This window comes from Columba livia, chromosome 1, assembly GCF_036013475.1.
Source record: "Columba livia isolate bColLiv1 breed racing homer chromosome 1, bColLiv1.pat.W.v2, whole genome shotgun sequence".
NCBI classification, from domain to species: domain Eukaryota; kingdom Metazoa; phylum Chordata; class Aves; order Columbiformes; family Columbidae; genus Columba; species Columba livia.
The window spans coordinates 111,602,858-111,618,996 of NC_088602.1; the positions used below are offsets into that span (position 1 = coordinate 111,602,858).

The 16,139-nt window shown below is 38.5% G+C and overlaps 1 protein-coding gene across 6 annotated transcripts in view; it reads right to left on the bottom strand.

Annotated features, from left to right (window-relative positions):
- The window catches only part of FRMPD4 (FERM and PDZ domain containing 4), a 305,734-nt gene that overhangs the window by 116,344 nt on the left and 173,251 nt on the right, over positions 1 to 16,139 (bottom strand). For all 6 annotated transcript variants that reach the window (XM_065073249.1, XM_065073278.1, XM_065073288.1 and 3 more), the window contains exon 2: positions 1,051 to 1,167. In XM_065073249.1, coding sequence (XP_064929321.1) covers positions 1,051 to 1,167 — 117 coding nt within the window. The remainder of the gene's footprint in view (positions 1 to 1,050; positions 1,168 to 16,139) is intronic.

Here is a 16,139-nt window from a genome sequence, read left to right on the forward strand (position 1 = left end):
TCCAAAAGCAAATGCCTCCCAGGAAGTCAAGGCACTCACTCTGGGCAAAGTGGGGAGGAAGAGAAAACAAAGTAATGGATATACTCATTCTAACGCCATAAGACTCTGGTTTTGCAGATGAAGGATCTCGATGATCCTTTTAATGATCAACTTAAAACGTCTGATCTTTTTCCTCTGTCAAAAGAAAAAACAGTAATTCTTATCTATGACTTTTTAAAGCATCTATGACTTTCCAATCAGAATAATAAACATAAAAAAATGACATGCTAATTAAAAACAAACAAACAAAATAGCTCTTTACATGAACAGAATCAAAATGCTAGCCTTAAAAATGGGATAAGCTAAAGCAAGTAATGCTGCAAAATCAACGAATCGTTCTGCCAACTCACCACCACCACCCTTCCTCAGTGAAGAAGTTCCAAAGCCACATAAGAGTACATTTGCTAGAACAGCAAACTGTATTTTATCCAAGCCATTTAAGTAGTTTTAAAGAATAGTTGCACACAGTTTTTACTGGGAAAAGAAAAGCCAATTTTATTTACGGTCACATCATCCACATTCATATTTATTTTGCAAACCCTTTAATTCACGGCTAAAGGGCTAGAGGAAATCTAAGAATTAGGATGTTAACTGTACAGGGTCAAAATATACACTTTCTCATTACCAATATAATTAACATATTAGACAAACTAAAAGAGCTGACATGGAGGAGAATTGTTAGTACCAGTCAGAACTGACCTTTTGCCTCATTCTTTAAACATGGGGTGTTTTGTTTTGTTTTGTTTTTTCCCCTGTTGTTAATGACATTTGTTGTAATTCCTCAACAAATTACAGGCCTTTATATAAGCAGCATTTTCTTGGGTAAATGAAATCACCAAGTACCAAAACAAGGCCCACTAAAGTACAGTCAGAGCTCTCACTGTGCAATAAATCACAACAGTTGAACATTAATTGTGGGCTGAAGCAGGAATTAGGATTCCAAGGAGATATAGTTAAGAGCAGGGCTGCAGTGCTGTCCTACAGACTGCACAGCTCACACTGCCTACTTACTTGATGAAGTAGTCTCTTCCATCTCTGTTTGCCGTCATCTCCCATCCATAAGGTGTCCCCTGGTTCAAGCTCCAGGTCCCTGAAGGATGAGGCCAGCCTGAAGACTTGTTCCTGTGGCTAAAATTTTGAAGCAGGGAGAAAAAAAGAGAGAGGAAAAAAAAAAAAAAAGTGATTTGTCTGTTATATTTATTCTTCTCATTTATTTATTTCACATTCACTTGGCATCTGAACACTTTTCAAAGCTGTGAAACTTGCAGTAAAGTCCCAGGCAAACAAAACCTGGTTATTAGTCCTACTTATATTTGTAATATTTTCCTACTAAGCAGAACGACACACTGTCACTTCTAACAGTCTTTGAGCCGAATCCTTTGGCAAGTGAATCAGTCCCGCACCCATGATACTAATTTCCTATAGTTTTCAGTACAGAGGATGAAGAGCATTTCCACTCATTGCCATACACTGGACAAATGCCAATTCTCAGTATAGTTTTAGCCAAAAAAAAAAAAAAACAAAAAACAACAAAACAAAACAAAACACAAACAATAAACCACACCAAACCAAACAATCCACTATGTGGCTCCACATCATTCATGTGTGGTGCTACTTGGCATGAAAAGGAACTTCAACACCTGCTCTCATTGCTACCAAACCATTTTTTGTTTCATATGTCAGAGCAAAGGAAGATTGTAACACTTCTCTATATGGATGCTAAATTGATTCAATATGCAGATATTGTTGCACTTGATCATTAAGCTCTTGCTCCAAATAACTTTTAAAAGACGGCAGTATCTCTGAGCACACACACCATTCCATAACACTGCTCGAGCACTCTCTGCTGGCATTCCCACTTCTGAGCAAAGGCCAAGTTCACTTAACTAAAGGAGATTCAGCAGCACCCCCCAATGACAGCATTTCCCCACTAGATCTGAAACATTTTGTGAGGTGCAATTCCATATGCAAAAAAGAAACAGTTAGCAAGAATCCCCTATGGTTTCCCATAGGAAACCCCAACTTTTGCACTGATGTTTTACTCTTCATTTGCAGGAATTCAGCTAGATGTTACTGCACATTCCCACTTTCTGTTGTGAAACTTAGAGGTACAGAAAGCAACAAATAGGTCTCTCAGTAAAAGTAATCAAGTGATTAATATCTATTTACAATCTAAAAAAGAGAAAGAGCAGAAAAAGGACTTAGGGCATCGCAGGCCAAGATGAATCACCACACAACAACGAATACCATTTGAAATTCAGACATGCAAACCAAAACCACTGAAAATAAAAAAGAGCGTGTTTTGAATTAGCCACCTTCTCTCCACCCATGAAACGTATAATAACTTAATTTTACTTGCTAGATTTATTTAAGTTCAAATGCTAGCAAGGAACTTGCTATCTCTTGGCTTAGAGAAAGATGTAAGAACTTATTTCCTTTAGAGAAATGGAGCGCAATGTAACCTGGTGAACATTCTTCTGAAAGAACAGAATTGGTCTCCATGGACAACTCAACAATTCATTGCAAATTGCTAAACTCAACAAAGTTGTACATAGTTAATCTTTCCCAAAGGGGGAATGCATCATTAAAAACAAACTAGCTACTTCCCCTTCCCCCTTAATTTCAAGGATTAATCACTACTGAGAAAAGATAAGGTGCTTCAAAACATAATTTACATGTAAAGTAGAGCATTACAAAGGAGTGCTCGATATCATCTGATTTACCAATTACATTAAGTACTCTGTCTTCAAGGAGTAGAAAAACATTTCTGTTAGCATAGTCAAACCCTGGTATTTGCCATAGGACAGGGTTTAAGTCTAATATTTGAACATGCTAGAAATCTTAATAAAATTACAGTTACTCATGGCTAATGAAACACATAAATGTCAGATATGCTACATTACCCCAGATAAATGCAACTAACCCATTTCTGATCAAAGTAATGAATTAAAAAACAGGCATCTGAGGAAAGAACACAAATACTTTCAACACTATCTCATGTAGTTTCATGTAAAGTTGAGCTTCATCATTCCTGTTTCTCCATATGCTTGACAGAGGGATCAAGGGTGATTCCCTTTTTCAGATGAGAGCCATCCTACAATCTAAGAATGACAGCTTAACTATATATATAGACTTCAAATTACACATTAGAGTATTTTGGATCCTAAACACTGCAGTTAACTAAATAAAAGAGAAGGAAACCTATTTTATCTGGACTATAAAGGGATACCCACGCATTTAACACTTTTCACTTTAACTAAATGTGTTTCACAACATCTGTGCTATAGTTCCTCCATCTGTAAAATGAGTACAGGGACATTTAAATTCCCACGTAAAGCACACCAAACTTCCATTATCAGGAAATTTGTAGGAGCAAAGGACAGTGATGATGATCAATACTGCTCCTCTCTGTATTAAAGCTAAGGGCTCATCTTTGTATGGATTATAAAATCAGTGGATTTAAAGGTAAATTTAATTCCCCTGAAAGCTTTCTTTGGGCTCTTAAAACATTAAGGGTGTCAGAATCTATCAAGTATGATGGGCAATAACTGTCCTCATTAACTACAGATATGTCTATATCTGATCTAGTCCCCCAGACCTTCTTGTAATCAGTGGGAGAGAAATTAGCACAAGGCGCTATGTACACCTATATTAGATGTGTGCAAATTCAGTGAGGTGACTCCAGACACAGGAAAAACAAATACACAAGGTTTTCTATAGTAATTGTACAATTCAATAATAAACACTCATGTCATAACAACAAAACAAGTTTTTTATACTCAAAGGTGATTAGTGCTGAAAGAGAAAATAAACTGAATTATTTCTTTTTATACATCTCCATCTACTTGTTCAATATTATTCTGCTTGTCTGCAAGGATTCTGTTCAGTGGCCACTACAAAGGGCAAAAGATGGCAAAGCGAGATAAATGCCAGAAGGAATATCAAAGTCTCCAGAGGAAACCATGAGCAAGTCAGGCATTTCACCCAGAGGAAGGACAAAGCCATCTTGGTAAGCTTTAAGTCAAGAGGATGTCTTCCTGGTGAAGAAGATTATCACACCATGGAAGATCCTGGTCCAAATCCTACCTCCCTGCACATTAACTTGGATAAAATCCCTAGGCTCTCTGATCACCATTTGCCCTGTCTTCCCTCACAGGCAAAGCAGAAGGAGCACACCAAGACTGCCTAGGTTTATGGGAGACCTGCACACTTCCAAAGACTGGAAAGATAAAGAAAATACACCTTCTACCTCAGCAAGCCCACCTGCAGCAGAAGCGCTGGCACCACTGTAACTTGTGGCTTGCTCACGGCAATCAGACCCATGGCTGCACAGCTCTTGGGTGGCAAACTTCATCGTGAAATCCTAGGCCAGCATCATGCATGTAGAGCTCTGAAAACAAGGCTACCGTATCCCATCAGCCTGTTTTTGACATGCTTGCTGCAGAAGTAGAAAATCTGATCCCTCCAACTTACTTCGCAGTGAACAATCAGTTCATTAAAATCAATGCAGTGGCACGTAAGGAACCAGTGTGCCCTGTGGAGGGACCTTCTGACTGAGAATATCACAGCTGCACCACAGCGAATATCCTTCAGGTCAGCCTTTTTTCTGCCCTGTGCTTGAGGCATGACTGAAACATGAGTTCATATGTAAAATCTTCTGTACTCGACATCAGCAGTATGCAACTTATGTAATATGCAGAACATACTCAGCAGAAACAGAAAAGAAGTGAAAGTCTGTAATACTATCTACCCCTTTTTCAAAAATCTAAACCAGAAAAGTTTAAATTTTTAAAGCATACTATTAAAGCCTATTGTCCAGAACAGTTTACATAGTGCTAATGCTGAAATTTAAATTGGAAAGCAACACTATTAACTTTTTTCAAACACTCAAAAATCAAACGTTTTAATTTTCTATACAATTAAATATATATTTAAAAAAATCTACAGATTCAGACAATAAGCATGTAATATTGCTGTTTAAAAAAATAAGTTTGGGGAAACTGGAGATTACTCTCAATAGGTCTTCCCTATAGAAACCTTGGCAGACTCTTTTATTGTACCACCTCTATAGCCCAAGACTATACATTTTATTATAAATGCAGTGCTTCCCTGAACTGGTAGAAAATAGGCTGCAATATGAAACCAGCACGAACTGGCACTGACACCAAAAGCAGTGTTCTCATCCTCTTGGCATCAGACAGTCCCACTTCACATCACAGTTGCTTTTGTGCCAATACAAGTAAACTGGATCACCTTAAAATTAGCAGCTATTTTATCCAGACTCATCTCTTCCTAATCTGTGGCCTCAACGATGGCCATATGGCAGGAAAAATGAAGGGCAAGATGAAAATTGCCTGCTTCAGACAGTCCTCAGGCAAAGACAAGGCAGAAGACATTCGACTAAAATGGAGTGCCTTGACTATTTAGAATGTTTAGTGTCTATCGGGGCATAACACTCTATATAAGATGAGGGTGCCTACCCACTCCAAAGATAGACATTATGTTTACTTCTACCTTTCTCCATGGACAGAGGATAGACAAATCCTTGTTTCTTTAGGAACGAAGTTGCACAAAGATGTAGGAGATCTCCTTTATCACTGGAGTAGTCTTCACTCCTTGCCCAAGACTCCAAACTCATACTCTGCTGACAGAGTTAAAACAGTAATAAAAGGCAGTAGCAACCTTGAAATCCTCCTTTTTTTAATTTTTTTTTTGCAAAATGATCATCTTCATAGGCCTGGATTGATGAGTGACAGTCTGCTGCTTTAGTAGAAGTTATTAACAGAAGAAGTTATTTCTAGGAGGAGTTTAAGACCATCTCCAGTGTCTAAGGTCTCAATGAAGAGCTAGAGATTCAGCAGTATTCTCAAGCAGACATCTGAATTTCCAAGCTATTCACTAGCTCTCCACTGACTCTGATTTGGAACTTCGACCTCTCATTCCATGTAGACACCAAAATTTGGGAATTTCAAGCATATGAATCTGGAGATGAATTCTTCATCACTCTCAGAACTCTTTGCAACAAATGGTGAGCCCTTATGTTTAAATTCCCATATAATGTAACAAAATTGGCAATTTTTATCATCTTATTATTTATTTCCCATTCTATATTCCCTTCCAAAACACCAGACCAAGTACAAAAGTCTTCCAAGTTCCTAGTACCATTAGTTTTCAGTGAAAAATTTTACACTATATTTCTCAAATTAGTTTTCCAATCTCAAGAGCTCTAGAATTTCAGGGTAGGTACCACCTATCAATTTGTTACCATTTGCTTCAGCGATCAGATCTCTCAGATCACTTACTAACTTTTCAAGTTGGGCCATAACTTCCAAAAAGTTCCCAATGAATTAGCTTCCATTGGAAACCTCCCTCTAACACATGGCTGCAAAAAGTACTTACATATCTTTATCCTGTGGCTGTACTTTCTCCATGTGTTGCTTTTATTAATTACTATCTGATAGCTCACAAACTCCATCAAAAGCTGAAATTATCCACAGAGTTTCTGACAGATATCTTCATAATCATGTAAAATTTGAATTGTGGAGCCATATATAATTTCCCTAAATATAAATAATTTAAAATATTAATATTCTGTACATGTTTCCTCTTTTTAAGCATCTACCTTGGATTTCCTCAGATGAATTAAAATAGTAGATGGACTATATTCTAGTCTTTTAAAGCAATCTCTTGAACAACACATCTGTAATATCAGGGCATGACTAAAGCTACAGAACTTGTATTATGAAAATTCACAGTCTAATACCACGTTTACTACTCGGTTATTTAATATTCTGGAATAATCTCATTTAACATCTTGGTTATTCTTCGAATAGTTCCTTCTTTACAACACTTCTTCATTTCTGAAAGCACTGTCTACGGTGAGGTCAGTCCATGACGTGCTCAAGGCAGACCATCTATCACAAGCAACTCAGCATTGCCAATTTACCAATAGCATTGATATAATGGCTTCCTTTATGGTACCATAATGAGAAAAACTTCTCATTTTTGAGTCCTAGCATTTAGCCTGGATTCATTTCACCTGTCTACTGGTACCAAAGCCAGTTCCCCTGCCTCCCACATGCCAACACAGAAGTCAGTTCCTCTCTACCCTATCCCTGCAGTTACTATGCCTGAGGGAAGGGATGCCATCCAGAGGAACCTAGACAAGCTTAAGTGGGCCCTTGTGAATTTCTTGAGGTTTTACAAGTCCAACAGCAAGGTCATGCACCTGGGCCAGGGCAACCTCTGGTATCAATACAGGCTGAGAGATAAAAGGATTGAGAGCAGCCTTGCCGAGAAGGTCTTAGGGGTTCTGTGGGATGAAAGGTTGGGCATGAGCTGTCAATGTGCACTTGCAGCCCCAAAGGCCAATTGTATCTTGGGCTGCATCAAAAGGAGTGTGGCCAGCAGGCTGAGCGAGGTGATTCTGCCCCTCTGCTGTGCTCTGGTGAGACCCCACCTGGAGCCCTCAGTAGAGGAAAGACATGGACCTGTTGGAGAGGGGCCAGAGGAGGCCACAAAAATTATCAGAGGTTTGGAACAGTTCTGCTGCGAGGACACGCTGAGAGAGCTTGGGTTGTTCAGCCTGGAGAAGAGAAGGCTCCGGGGAGACGTTATTGCGGCCTTTCAGTGCTTAAAAGTGGCTTATAAGAAAGATGGGGACAGACTTTTTAGCTGGGCCTGTTACAATAGGACAAGAGGTAGTGTTTTTAAACTAGAGGGGAGATTTGGGCTAGACATGAGGAAGAAATTTTTTACAATGAGGGTGGTGAAACACTGGCCCAGGTTGCCCAGAGAGGTGGTAGATGCCCCATCCCTGGAGACATTCCAGGCCAAGCTGGACGGGGCTCTGAGCAACCTGATCTAGTTGAAGACTGCAGGGGGTTGGAGTAAATGACTTTTGAAGGTCTCTTCCAGTCCAAACTATTCTATGTTTTTATTCTATGATGAAAGGAAGACATCCTGAACACATGCCATGTTACACTCCCAAAAGTTAATTAAAAGGGGAGAGAGGCTCTACAGCACCTCCTGGGAGGTCAGTCTAGCCACAACAATCCCTAGGATGTACTGCGAGGAACACCAGAGGCATAACATTTTGTATTATTAGTTTTTGAAAGTAAGAACACCACATCTGAAGTACCTGTGAGGCATGTCTACCTGAGAGTAAGAGACACGCTTGTGACACAAGCGGAGTTCAATAACAGTCTCTCTATGATATTTAATCTCTCACTGCCTCAGGAACATAAACCTGCTTTCTCAATCCAGTTCTCACGCACTCCTGTCCCAGAAGACTGCCACACTAAGCTTACCTCCCATCCTACCATTTTAACTTGAAAAAATGAGGAAATGAAAGTTTTAAATACTTTGTAGCTATACTATCAAGATCAATCATCATACCCTTCTATTGAAACTCTCCTGAGGAGCACTGTACAATAGGACAGAAGTGGTGGACAATAATTTCTGGATCCAAATCAAGGACATCGAATGGCTTGCTATCTCTGTCTCTGTGCAGACAAGTCCTACAAACTCCCTCCATAAGTCGACCTCTCAGAAGCACAAGAGAAGAAATTTAACTGCACTACACACATATACACTGAGCTTCTTATTACCAAATCACGTACGAGACGGAACCCTAAGGACTTCAGATACTCACAGTCAGACACTGTCCATACTCCACAACTCACATGCTTTCAAGTCTTTTGCTGGAGACAAATCAAGGGTGTTTTAGTCCTCATATAAGCACGTACTGTTTTTGAACTCCTAGGAATTGTTTCAGTTAAAAGAAACCTGAGGAATATCACCCCATGAGTGAGCTCAGACTTTCAAGTTTGCAATTAAGACAAACATTAAAGGTAAAACCATTGCCCAAGACTGTTTTTCTTATTTAACCATGAGAACAAAGTTCTGGAAAAATATTTTTGCCCTGTGACACCTGTCCATCTCAATAATCTTGCAACACACCGCCATGTTCTGGGCAAAGGCAGAATAATGTTGCTATACTTTTCAAGGTTTGTCCTGAATTTTCTCCCTGGACCATGCACCACCAGATAAACACAAATGCTATGCAGAAAATAAAGACACACACCTCTCACACTACACCCCCCCCTTTTAGTCTGCTCTTAATTTTAATTCTCTTAGTTTTTTCCATTTTTTCAGTAAGGACTATAACTAAAGCCAGACTGCCTTGGGACAGTTGTTCAGAAACTGTCTCCCACTGCAACATCACTTTCTTAGCAAGAGCACCTAGGCAGTAAAAACTCCCCAAACTCTGGATGGAGCTAATAACTCTGTACTTTCCATCCCTGGCATGCCTCCCCTTCCCATCTTCCACCACAGAAATACCACTCATACTTACTCCAACAATGATGCTAAAGGCTCCACTCAACCTTTAAATCATTCAGTGGAGCAGAAAAAAATCAAAATAAGTACAACTCAAAACTTAGTCCTGAACTTCTCTAAGCCAGTTTTCATTACAGCAGAGGAAATACATTTCTAGAGAAACCTGTCAGCCTATTTTAGTCACAGATTACATTAGCTTCCATCTCTTCAGTGCCTAAAACTTGGTTTTCTAAATAGCAGCCTATAGCTGGGGAAAGAATAGGAGTCACTGAAATGAATTCCTCCTCCACCAGTCATTGCTACTGCTGCCAATCATGAGATGGCTCATGGCCACACATCTGATCAGAAAGGTAAGGGTTCCCTTTCACCAGGGATCCCTCCCGGCTGCTATGAGAAAGACCTTGCTACTGCTCCCCTGCCAGACAAGCAGGTGAATACAGTGGCAGCTGTCCACCTCTTGGTGAGGGGAAAAGAGGCAACTCCACATGATCAGAAAAGTCTCCTCATGGGTTCCCATCACTTCATTAATTCCAGACTCGTCTCTGTATTGCAGGCAGGGCAGAATGATGCAGAAGAAAACCACTGGCTGTTCAAATGTACGCTGTACCTATTACATGATTGGCTACATAAAAATGGCTCCACTTAATATGAAACTACAACACAATGTTACTTCTTCACAGGCTTTGTGCTAATGGTCTACACACAGACCATGTTTCACCACGTATCTTTCACAATTGCTCCTTTGCTTTCTTCCCTGTGCTTCGCTTTATGTGGCCAAAGACACAAATACCTGAGCAGTGCAGTGAAGAAGTACCAACAGCACATGGTCTTGCCTCCAGCTAGGTAGACAGCTCATCAGTATGGAGCAGTCCCCTCCCCAAAGAGCCACTGTTGTCCACTGTGGTGCCAGAACTAGAACAAAATATCTTATGACACAAGGTAGCAAAAGTATAGACAGCACATTGGGATAAGGGATGAAACAAACCATGGGAGGCAATGCTGGTTTGTTCCAGGTACTAGCAACCTCCATGTGCCTTGAAAAAGGGACAAGGTGAAGGCCTTGTCATTCCCTGAGGCCACCTGCCTGACCTGGGATGCTTCCTTTCTGTCTCTGCTACCACAATAAGTTTTAAACTCTTAATCGCTGTTATATTTGTTGTCTGCACTTTCCTGTTCAGCAGCAGCTAAGTTTTTCTTTTTTACAAAAATGTTCTTGTATTCAGATTCTCTACAGTCACTGCTGTCCAGTAAATGCACTTTTAACGTTTGATGCTTGTTTTGTTCTTTTTTTTTTTTCTGCTGTTGTTTTGTTTTGTTTGTTTTCTGTTTGTTTGGTTGGTTTTGTGAAGGGCTTTTAATATCTGACATAGGTCACATCTTCAATTTCCCTGTCTTCCTCTCCCTCCATGTTACACTTCCATTATTATTAAACATGTGCTCCCATAATATAGAAAATGAAAGTCTCCACTACATTTCCTTTAGACTGCCAGGACTTTTCATTCAAAGCACACTGACCTCATTAGAGATATAAAGTCCCAAAGGAAGTACTTTCCCCTTCAGAATCTTGTATTGCAAAAGCTACAAAGTACCGAAAGCAGCAAATAATACTTGGGACTCAGATGCCTGTAAACAGCTCTTTGACTTTCTGTTGTATATGATGTTTTACCTTCATCTCTAAGAACTGATATGTGCAAGATTTTCTTCCTTATTTTAATGGGTCTTTTGACCTTAGGCTTTCTTAGGTTTACTCAGTATTTCAGGAACCAAAAAAAAAAAGAAAAGAAAAAAATACATGAAGGATATTTCGCTCCTTCTCGTTTAGTGAATGGATTATTGGTGTTTCTTTCTGAATTTTTTAAAATTTTTTCTGAACCTTTTTAAAATGCGTTTGATTTCTCTCAGACTAGTACATGTTGGAAAACCTTATATCACAGTCAGCATCCACCTATAGAGCAGGTACCAAACTAATTTTTCATACAACACGATCTTCAGCATCTATGACAAATGACAACTACTATCAGATGACAAATTTTACTGTACATAAGATTTTTACAAGTTGTGGGTTGTTTTTTGCTGTTGTTTGTTTGGGGTGGGTTTTTTTGTTTGTTTGGGGGCTTTTTGCTTTAAAGCATTGTTATCTCTACTCTCACTGAATATTCGTCCTCTTACCACTTTTCCAGTAAAATGTAGTCATGGTTCACTGTTAAGTTTCAGTGAGTATTACAGGAGTTTTGCCATTTCTGCCTTACAGACAAAGAGTCCTGTAATACCTGCAATAGGATGTCATTTAGCTCACTGACTCCATTCTTACCAATATAAAAGTTTATGGTAGTATAGAGTAGAACACTGGAAATGCAATGCTGTAAACCTTAATCATATTTTAGATAAAACTAACAATACACTGTATACTTTCTTACCACCTACTACACAGCTGTTCATTTTATGCCATAAAAATCTGAGGTATACGTATTCATCAAAACTCATCTGTGCACACTGCATTTGGAAGAACAAAGGGAATCTCATTTTTACACACAGCAATTTTTGTATTTTTTCAGGACCTTGATATGAATAGAACCTCCCTGCTGTGAGCTGACAAATTTTATATAATCATACACTACAAAAAGTAGCTCAGAAAAATTTCAGGCACTTCTTGGGAGATTATTTCTATGAGAACTTCCTATTTCTATAAAGATGTCACTCACATTTCAGGCCTGTGGTCACTTAAATTCTTCATGGCATGCTCTTGCTGTAAGGTGAAATTTTAGCCTGTAGGAGAGTGAAGTTGCCTCAGAAGAATGCAGTGAACAAAGACTGAATTGCCAAAAAGGAAAAAAAACCTGCTTGTCTAAAGCTGAAATAAAGCCTAATTTCCTACTGCTTGATTTTGGCAGCAATTCCTCCTAGGTCTCAAGAAGAATTCCATCAAGAAAATAGTAGAACAGAAAATCTAACTGAACCTCATTTAAGAGCAGAGTATTGCAGAGAAGATAGAAAGGGAAAACACTCTCATGCATATACTAGTTCTTCAGATTTCAGTTACAAATTATTCTCTTCTTCTCCCTTTCGATTTTTTGGGAAATAAAAAGAAGTGGTAAAAAAATCAAAGATGAGCAGCCTATCTTAAAAACATTTTGTAAATGAAATTAAACTAATACTATCCCCTTATTTTTTGAGAAAGAACAAAACCAAACCAAAACAAAACCCCGCTATTTAAATTATTTTCCCTAGCCATAAATTAGTAAATAATAAGAAGTATCACTGCCTGGTGATTCCAGAATCAGTTCCAAAAGCCCAAGAGTCTTTTCCTTATAAGACATATTTGATGACCTCGAAATGAGATGTAGCCACCGATCATTGGCTTACTTCATTTTCTATAATCCTTTAAAATCATTATTTACAAAAAAGAGATATAAATCTTTTCACAAGAGAACAATAAGGAATAAATCAACCAATAGAGGAATTAACAAGTCCATTCTTCAGAAGTCTCAATACCAAAGTAATCAGTCTGCCAGATACAAGTCTATTTAGAATACTATATATAAGCACATAATTTTAGTTCAAGTTATTCTGTTCTGCTTTCTAGATAACAAAAAGCCTCTCACTTGGATTTAAACAAAAATTCTTAAAACTAAGGATATATAAACAAATATTAATTGCCTTATTAAAAGACTAACTCTACCATGCACTTTTCTATACTTCACTCCCAGAGTGAAGTTACAAAACACTTCAGAAAAGGAGCACATGAAACCTGTGCTGGGCAGTCTGTTTACATTCTTAAGACATGTGCAGAGAAGCCTGTGTTTCTACTGCTAGCATGCTACAAGGCTGGGCTTTTTTCTTCTTTTGAGTTCCTTTGTATTTTTCCATTATGGAAATTATAGTTTATATGGTAACCTACCGAGAAATAATGCAAGTAAAGGGCATTTTCTGTAATAGCCAGAACTTTTCACCAGTGGTAAGAAGCCTTCAACCAGACATGAGGTTATTTAAAGCACTCTGAACTTAAATGCACCTACGAAAACAGCAAATTTGAAGCGGTTGCATTCTTAGAAAACCACCAACACTTTGCACATTCCGTCTGAGAATTATGTTGCAAATGCAGGCACATGTAAAGCCTATTTCTAACAAATTAGAAGGAACATTTTTTTTCATTTCGTCCTTAGCCTTAATTACTCCACAAAGCATGCATCAACAAAACTAAACCAAAATGTCATGTTTCAAATTTTAATAATTTAATTCTAAATTCTTATAAACTTAAGGGCCAAGTACAACATATAACTATGTTTACCAATAGAAAGTAAGAAAAGAGGTGGGTTAAAAACTAAGTCATGTAACCTACTGAACATTTGAACAGAAGCCATACAAGTGTCATTCAAAACTGGAGAGAAGTGATCTCGGAGCTCTAGTCCCTTCAACAAATCCCAGGCCACACCAGACGGGAAGTTAGAACAAGGTAGGTAAAACCTCCATCTGTAAGTGACAGACCCAGTTTCCCATGCAATTTGATTTAGATGCAGGCTCAGGAATGAATTTCAATCATCTTTTTTTTTTTCCCCCCCTGCATTGTCTACTGGGTACACGCATCAATAGAAGCTGTCTCCTGACATTCCAAGGAAATCATTGATTTCCACTCAAGGAGCTACAAAAGGGAAAAGTTGCAAAGGAAAGACACGAGCCAAAGAAAAAAAATGTATTGGTTACAACTAGTCTTGAAAAAAAGAAAAACAAAACTAAGGCAAGATTTAACATTTGGTAAGAACCCCATCTGTCCGAGAATACCACCACAAGGAGCATCAGTAACACTAACCTTCTCCATCACCTTAAAATCACTTTTTTAAATCACTGTAACCACATGTTTTTCGCTGATGGTTTTGAATGACTGCTTTGCTTAAGAAAAAATAATAAAGGTGTATTTTTAAGTGAATTCACATAGCTATGCCATTTCCTTTTGTTTGCCTTTAAGATTAGCAGTACGGCTTAAAGTTTAACTTGAATGTCACTTCTAATACCAGCTGCCCAAAACCAATGGGCCAATGCCTGTTTTCATCTTACACCATGAACAGCAGAAGCTCTTGCTGAGCACTAAGGCAGCAGCATTTATGCTCCACCAGCTGGCAAACAGCTTGCATGTGTCACAGGATCACAGGAAAACTCCTTTTTTTGGAGGGGACTTCAGGAGGTCATCAACTCCAGCCTTGTGTTCAAAGAATTTCAGCATGCTTCATGTAAAACAATACAAAAAATAGGTGTTACACTGCAAAATAAGTTGCCTGCAGTTAAACTTATATACTTGAATGCTATTACTCTATTCTATTATATATATAAACATGACAAAAAGAGAGAAATTCACTTTTCTGTTTTTTGGCCTATATCCTTACTCTTTATATATCAGTATTTCCTAATCCAGTAATTTTTAAAGATAAAATCTGTAAAACAAAAACCCATAATGTAAAATGTTTTTTTTTTTTTCTTTAATTTGATTCATCATCTGAAAAGCATCTGAAGGCAGATAGCACTTTTATAACTGGAAGAGAAAAACATAATCATAAGATCTTGTTGCAGAAAAGCTGCTGGAATACTAAGGCTCTAGCCATCTAAATCTCTAATATCTTATATTAAGCCATATAACTATGTATCTTAGTAAATGGACTAATAATTTTCTTGTAATAACAGATTCTTAAAAATGAAAAACATGAGAAAAAAAACCCATAACCTAAATATTTCCTGCAATTGACATCAATTCTTGGTTATATATTGCAGTAGGAGTATGGGTACATAAGCTTGCACACATCCTGGCAAGCTGCAACTGCACCACTGTGACAGCTACTAGAAAGTCCAAAAAAAAAAACCCTCTCAGCTAGCTGCAAGTGATAGCTAAGGAAAATGACACTGGCAGAAGTACAGCAGGTTCAGCTAACCTACTTGCAGCCACTGACAAGCAGCTTCCTAAAGATCTTGCAGCAGAAAATGAAAGTTTCCCTGCAGTCAGAAAATTCAAGGGACTCTGAGTTTTATACAGGTTAATACTGGTCTCTGACGTGAGGCTGTAGTGCTTCTGAATGTTCTCCTATAGTAATAAAGCTAAATCTGGTTACAGCTTGTAACTGCACATTCCAACTGAGGAGTGCACCTACACACATATTTAGATATAGCTCAGGTCTTTTAAATGAAGCATTTTCTACATTTGCTACTCTTAGAGCTTGCTAAAAACTGCATTGCTAATAGGAATGAAATTAGGCAGAGCATCAACAGAAGAAAATGTGAGTGAGGGCATAGAGAAACACTAAGTATAAAAGCCAATGCAAGTCTGAGATGAACTTCAGGGTTTTCAGCGCAGAAACTGCTATTGCAAAGCTCGGAGTCATCCAGCCAACTCTGCCCTTCACTGTATTTGCTTTTTGCTGTTAAAAGAGTGGCACACATATAGGTTTAATACATTTAACAGGTGACACATGCATTGTTCCAGCTAATACTATACTGTTTCCCAACAACTTCAAACAGTCTCTAAACTGAGTCCCCTCACACCAATAGGGTATGAGAGGCACACTGTTCAATTGAACTGGTCCCAACCTCACCATCAGCTGTGACCCACCTGGCTTCCAGGAGATGTTCTCAGCATGAAAGATATTCTGGAAGTAGTGAGACACAGTCACTTCACTTAGGTCTCAACAACCCCAGCAACTCAACAACCTACAGGCTTGGGGAAGAGTGGCTGGAAAGCTGCCTGGTGAAAAAGGACCTTGGAGTGATGATTGACAGCT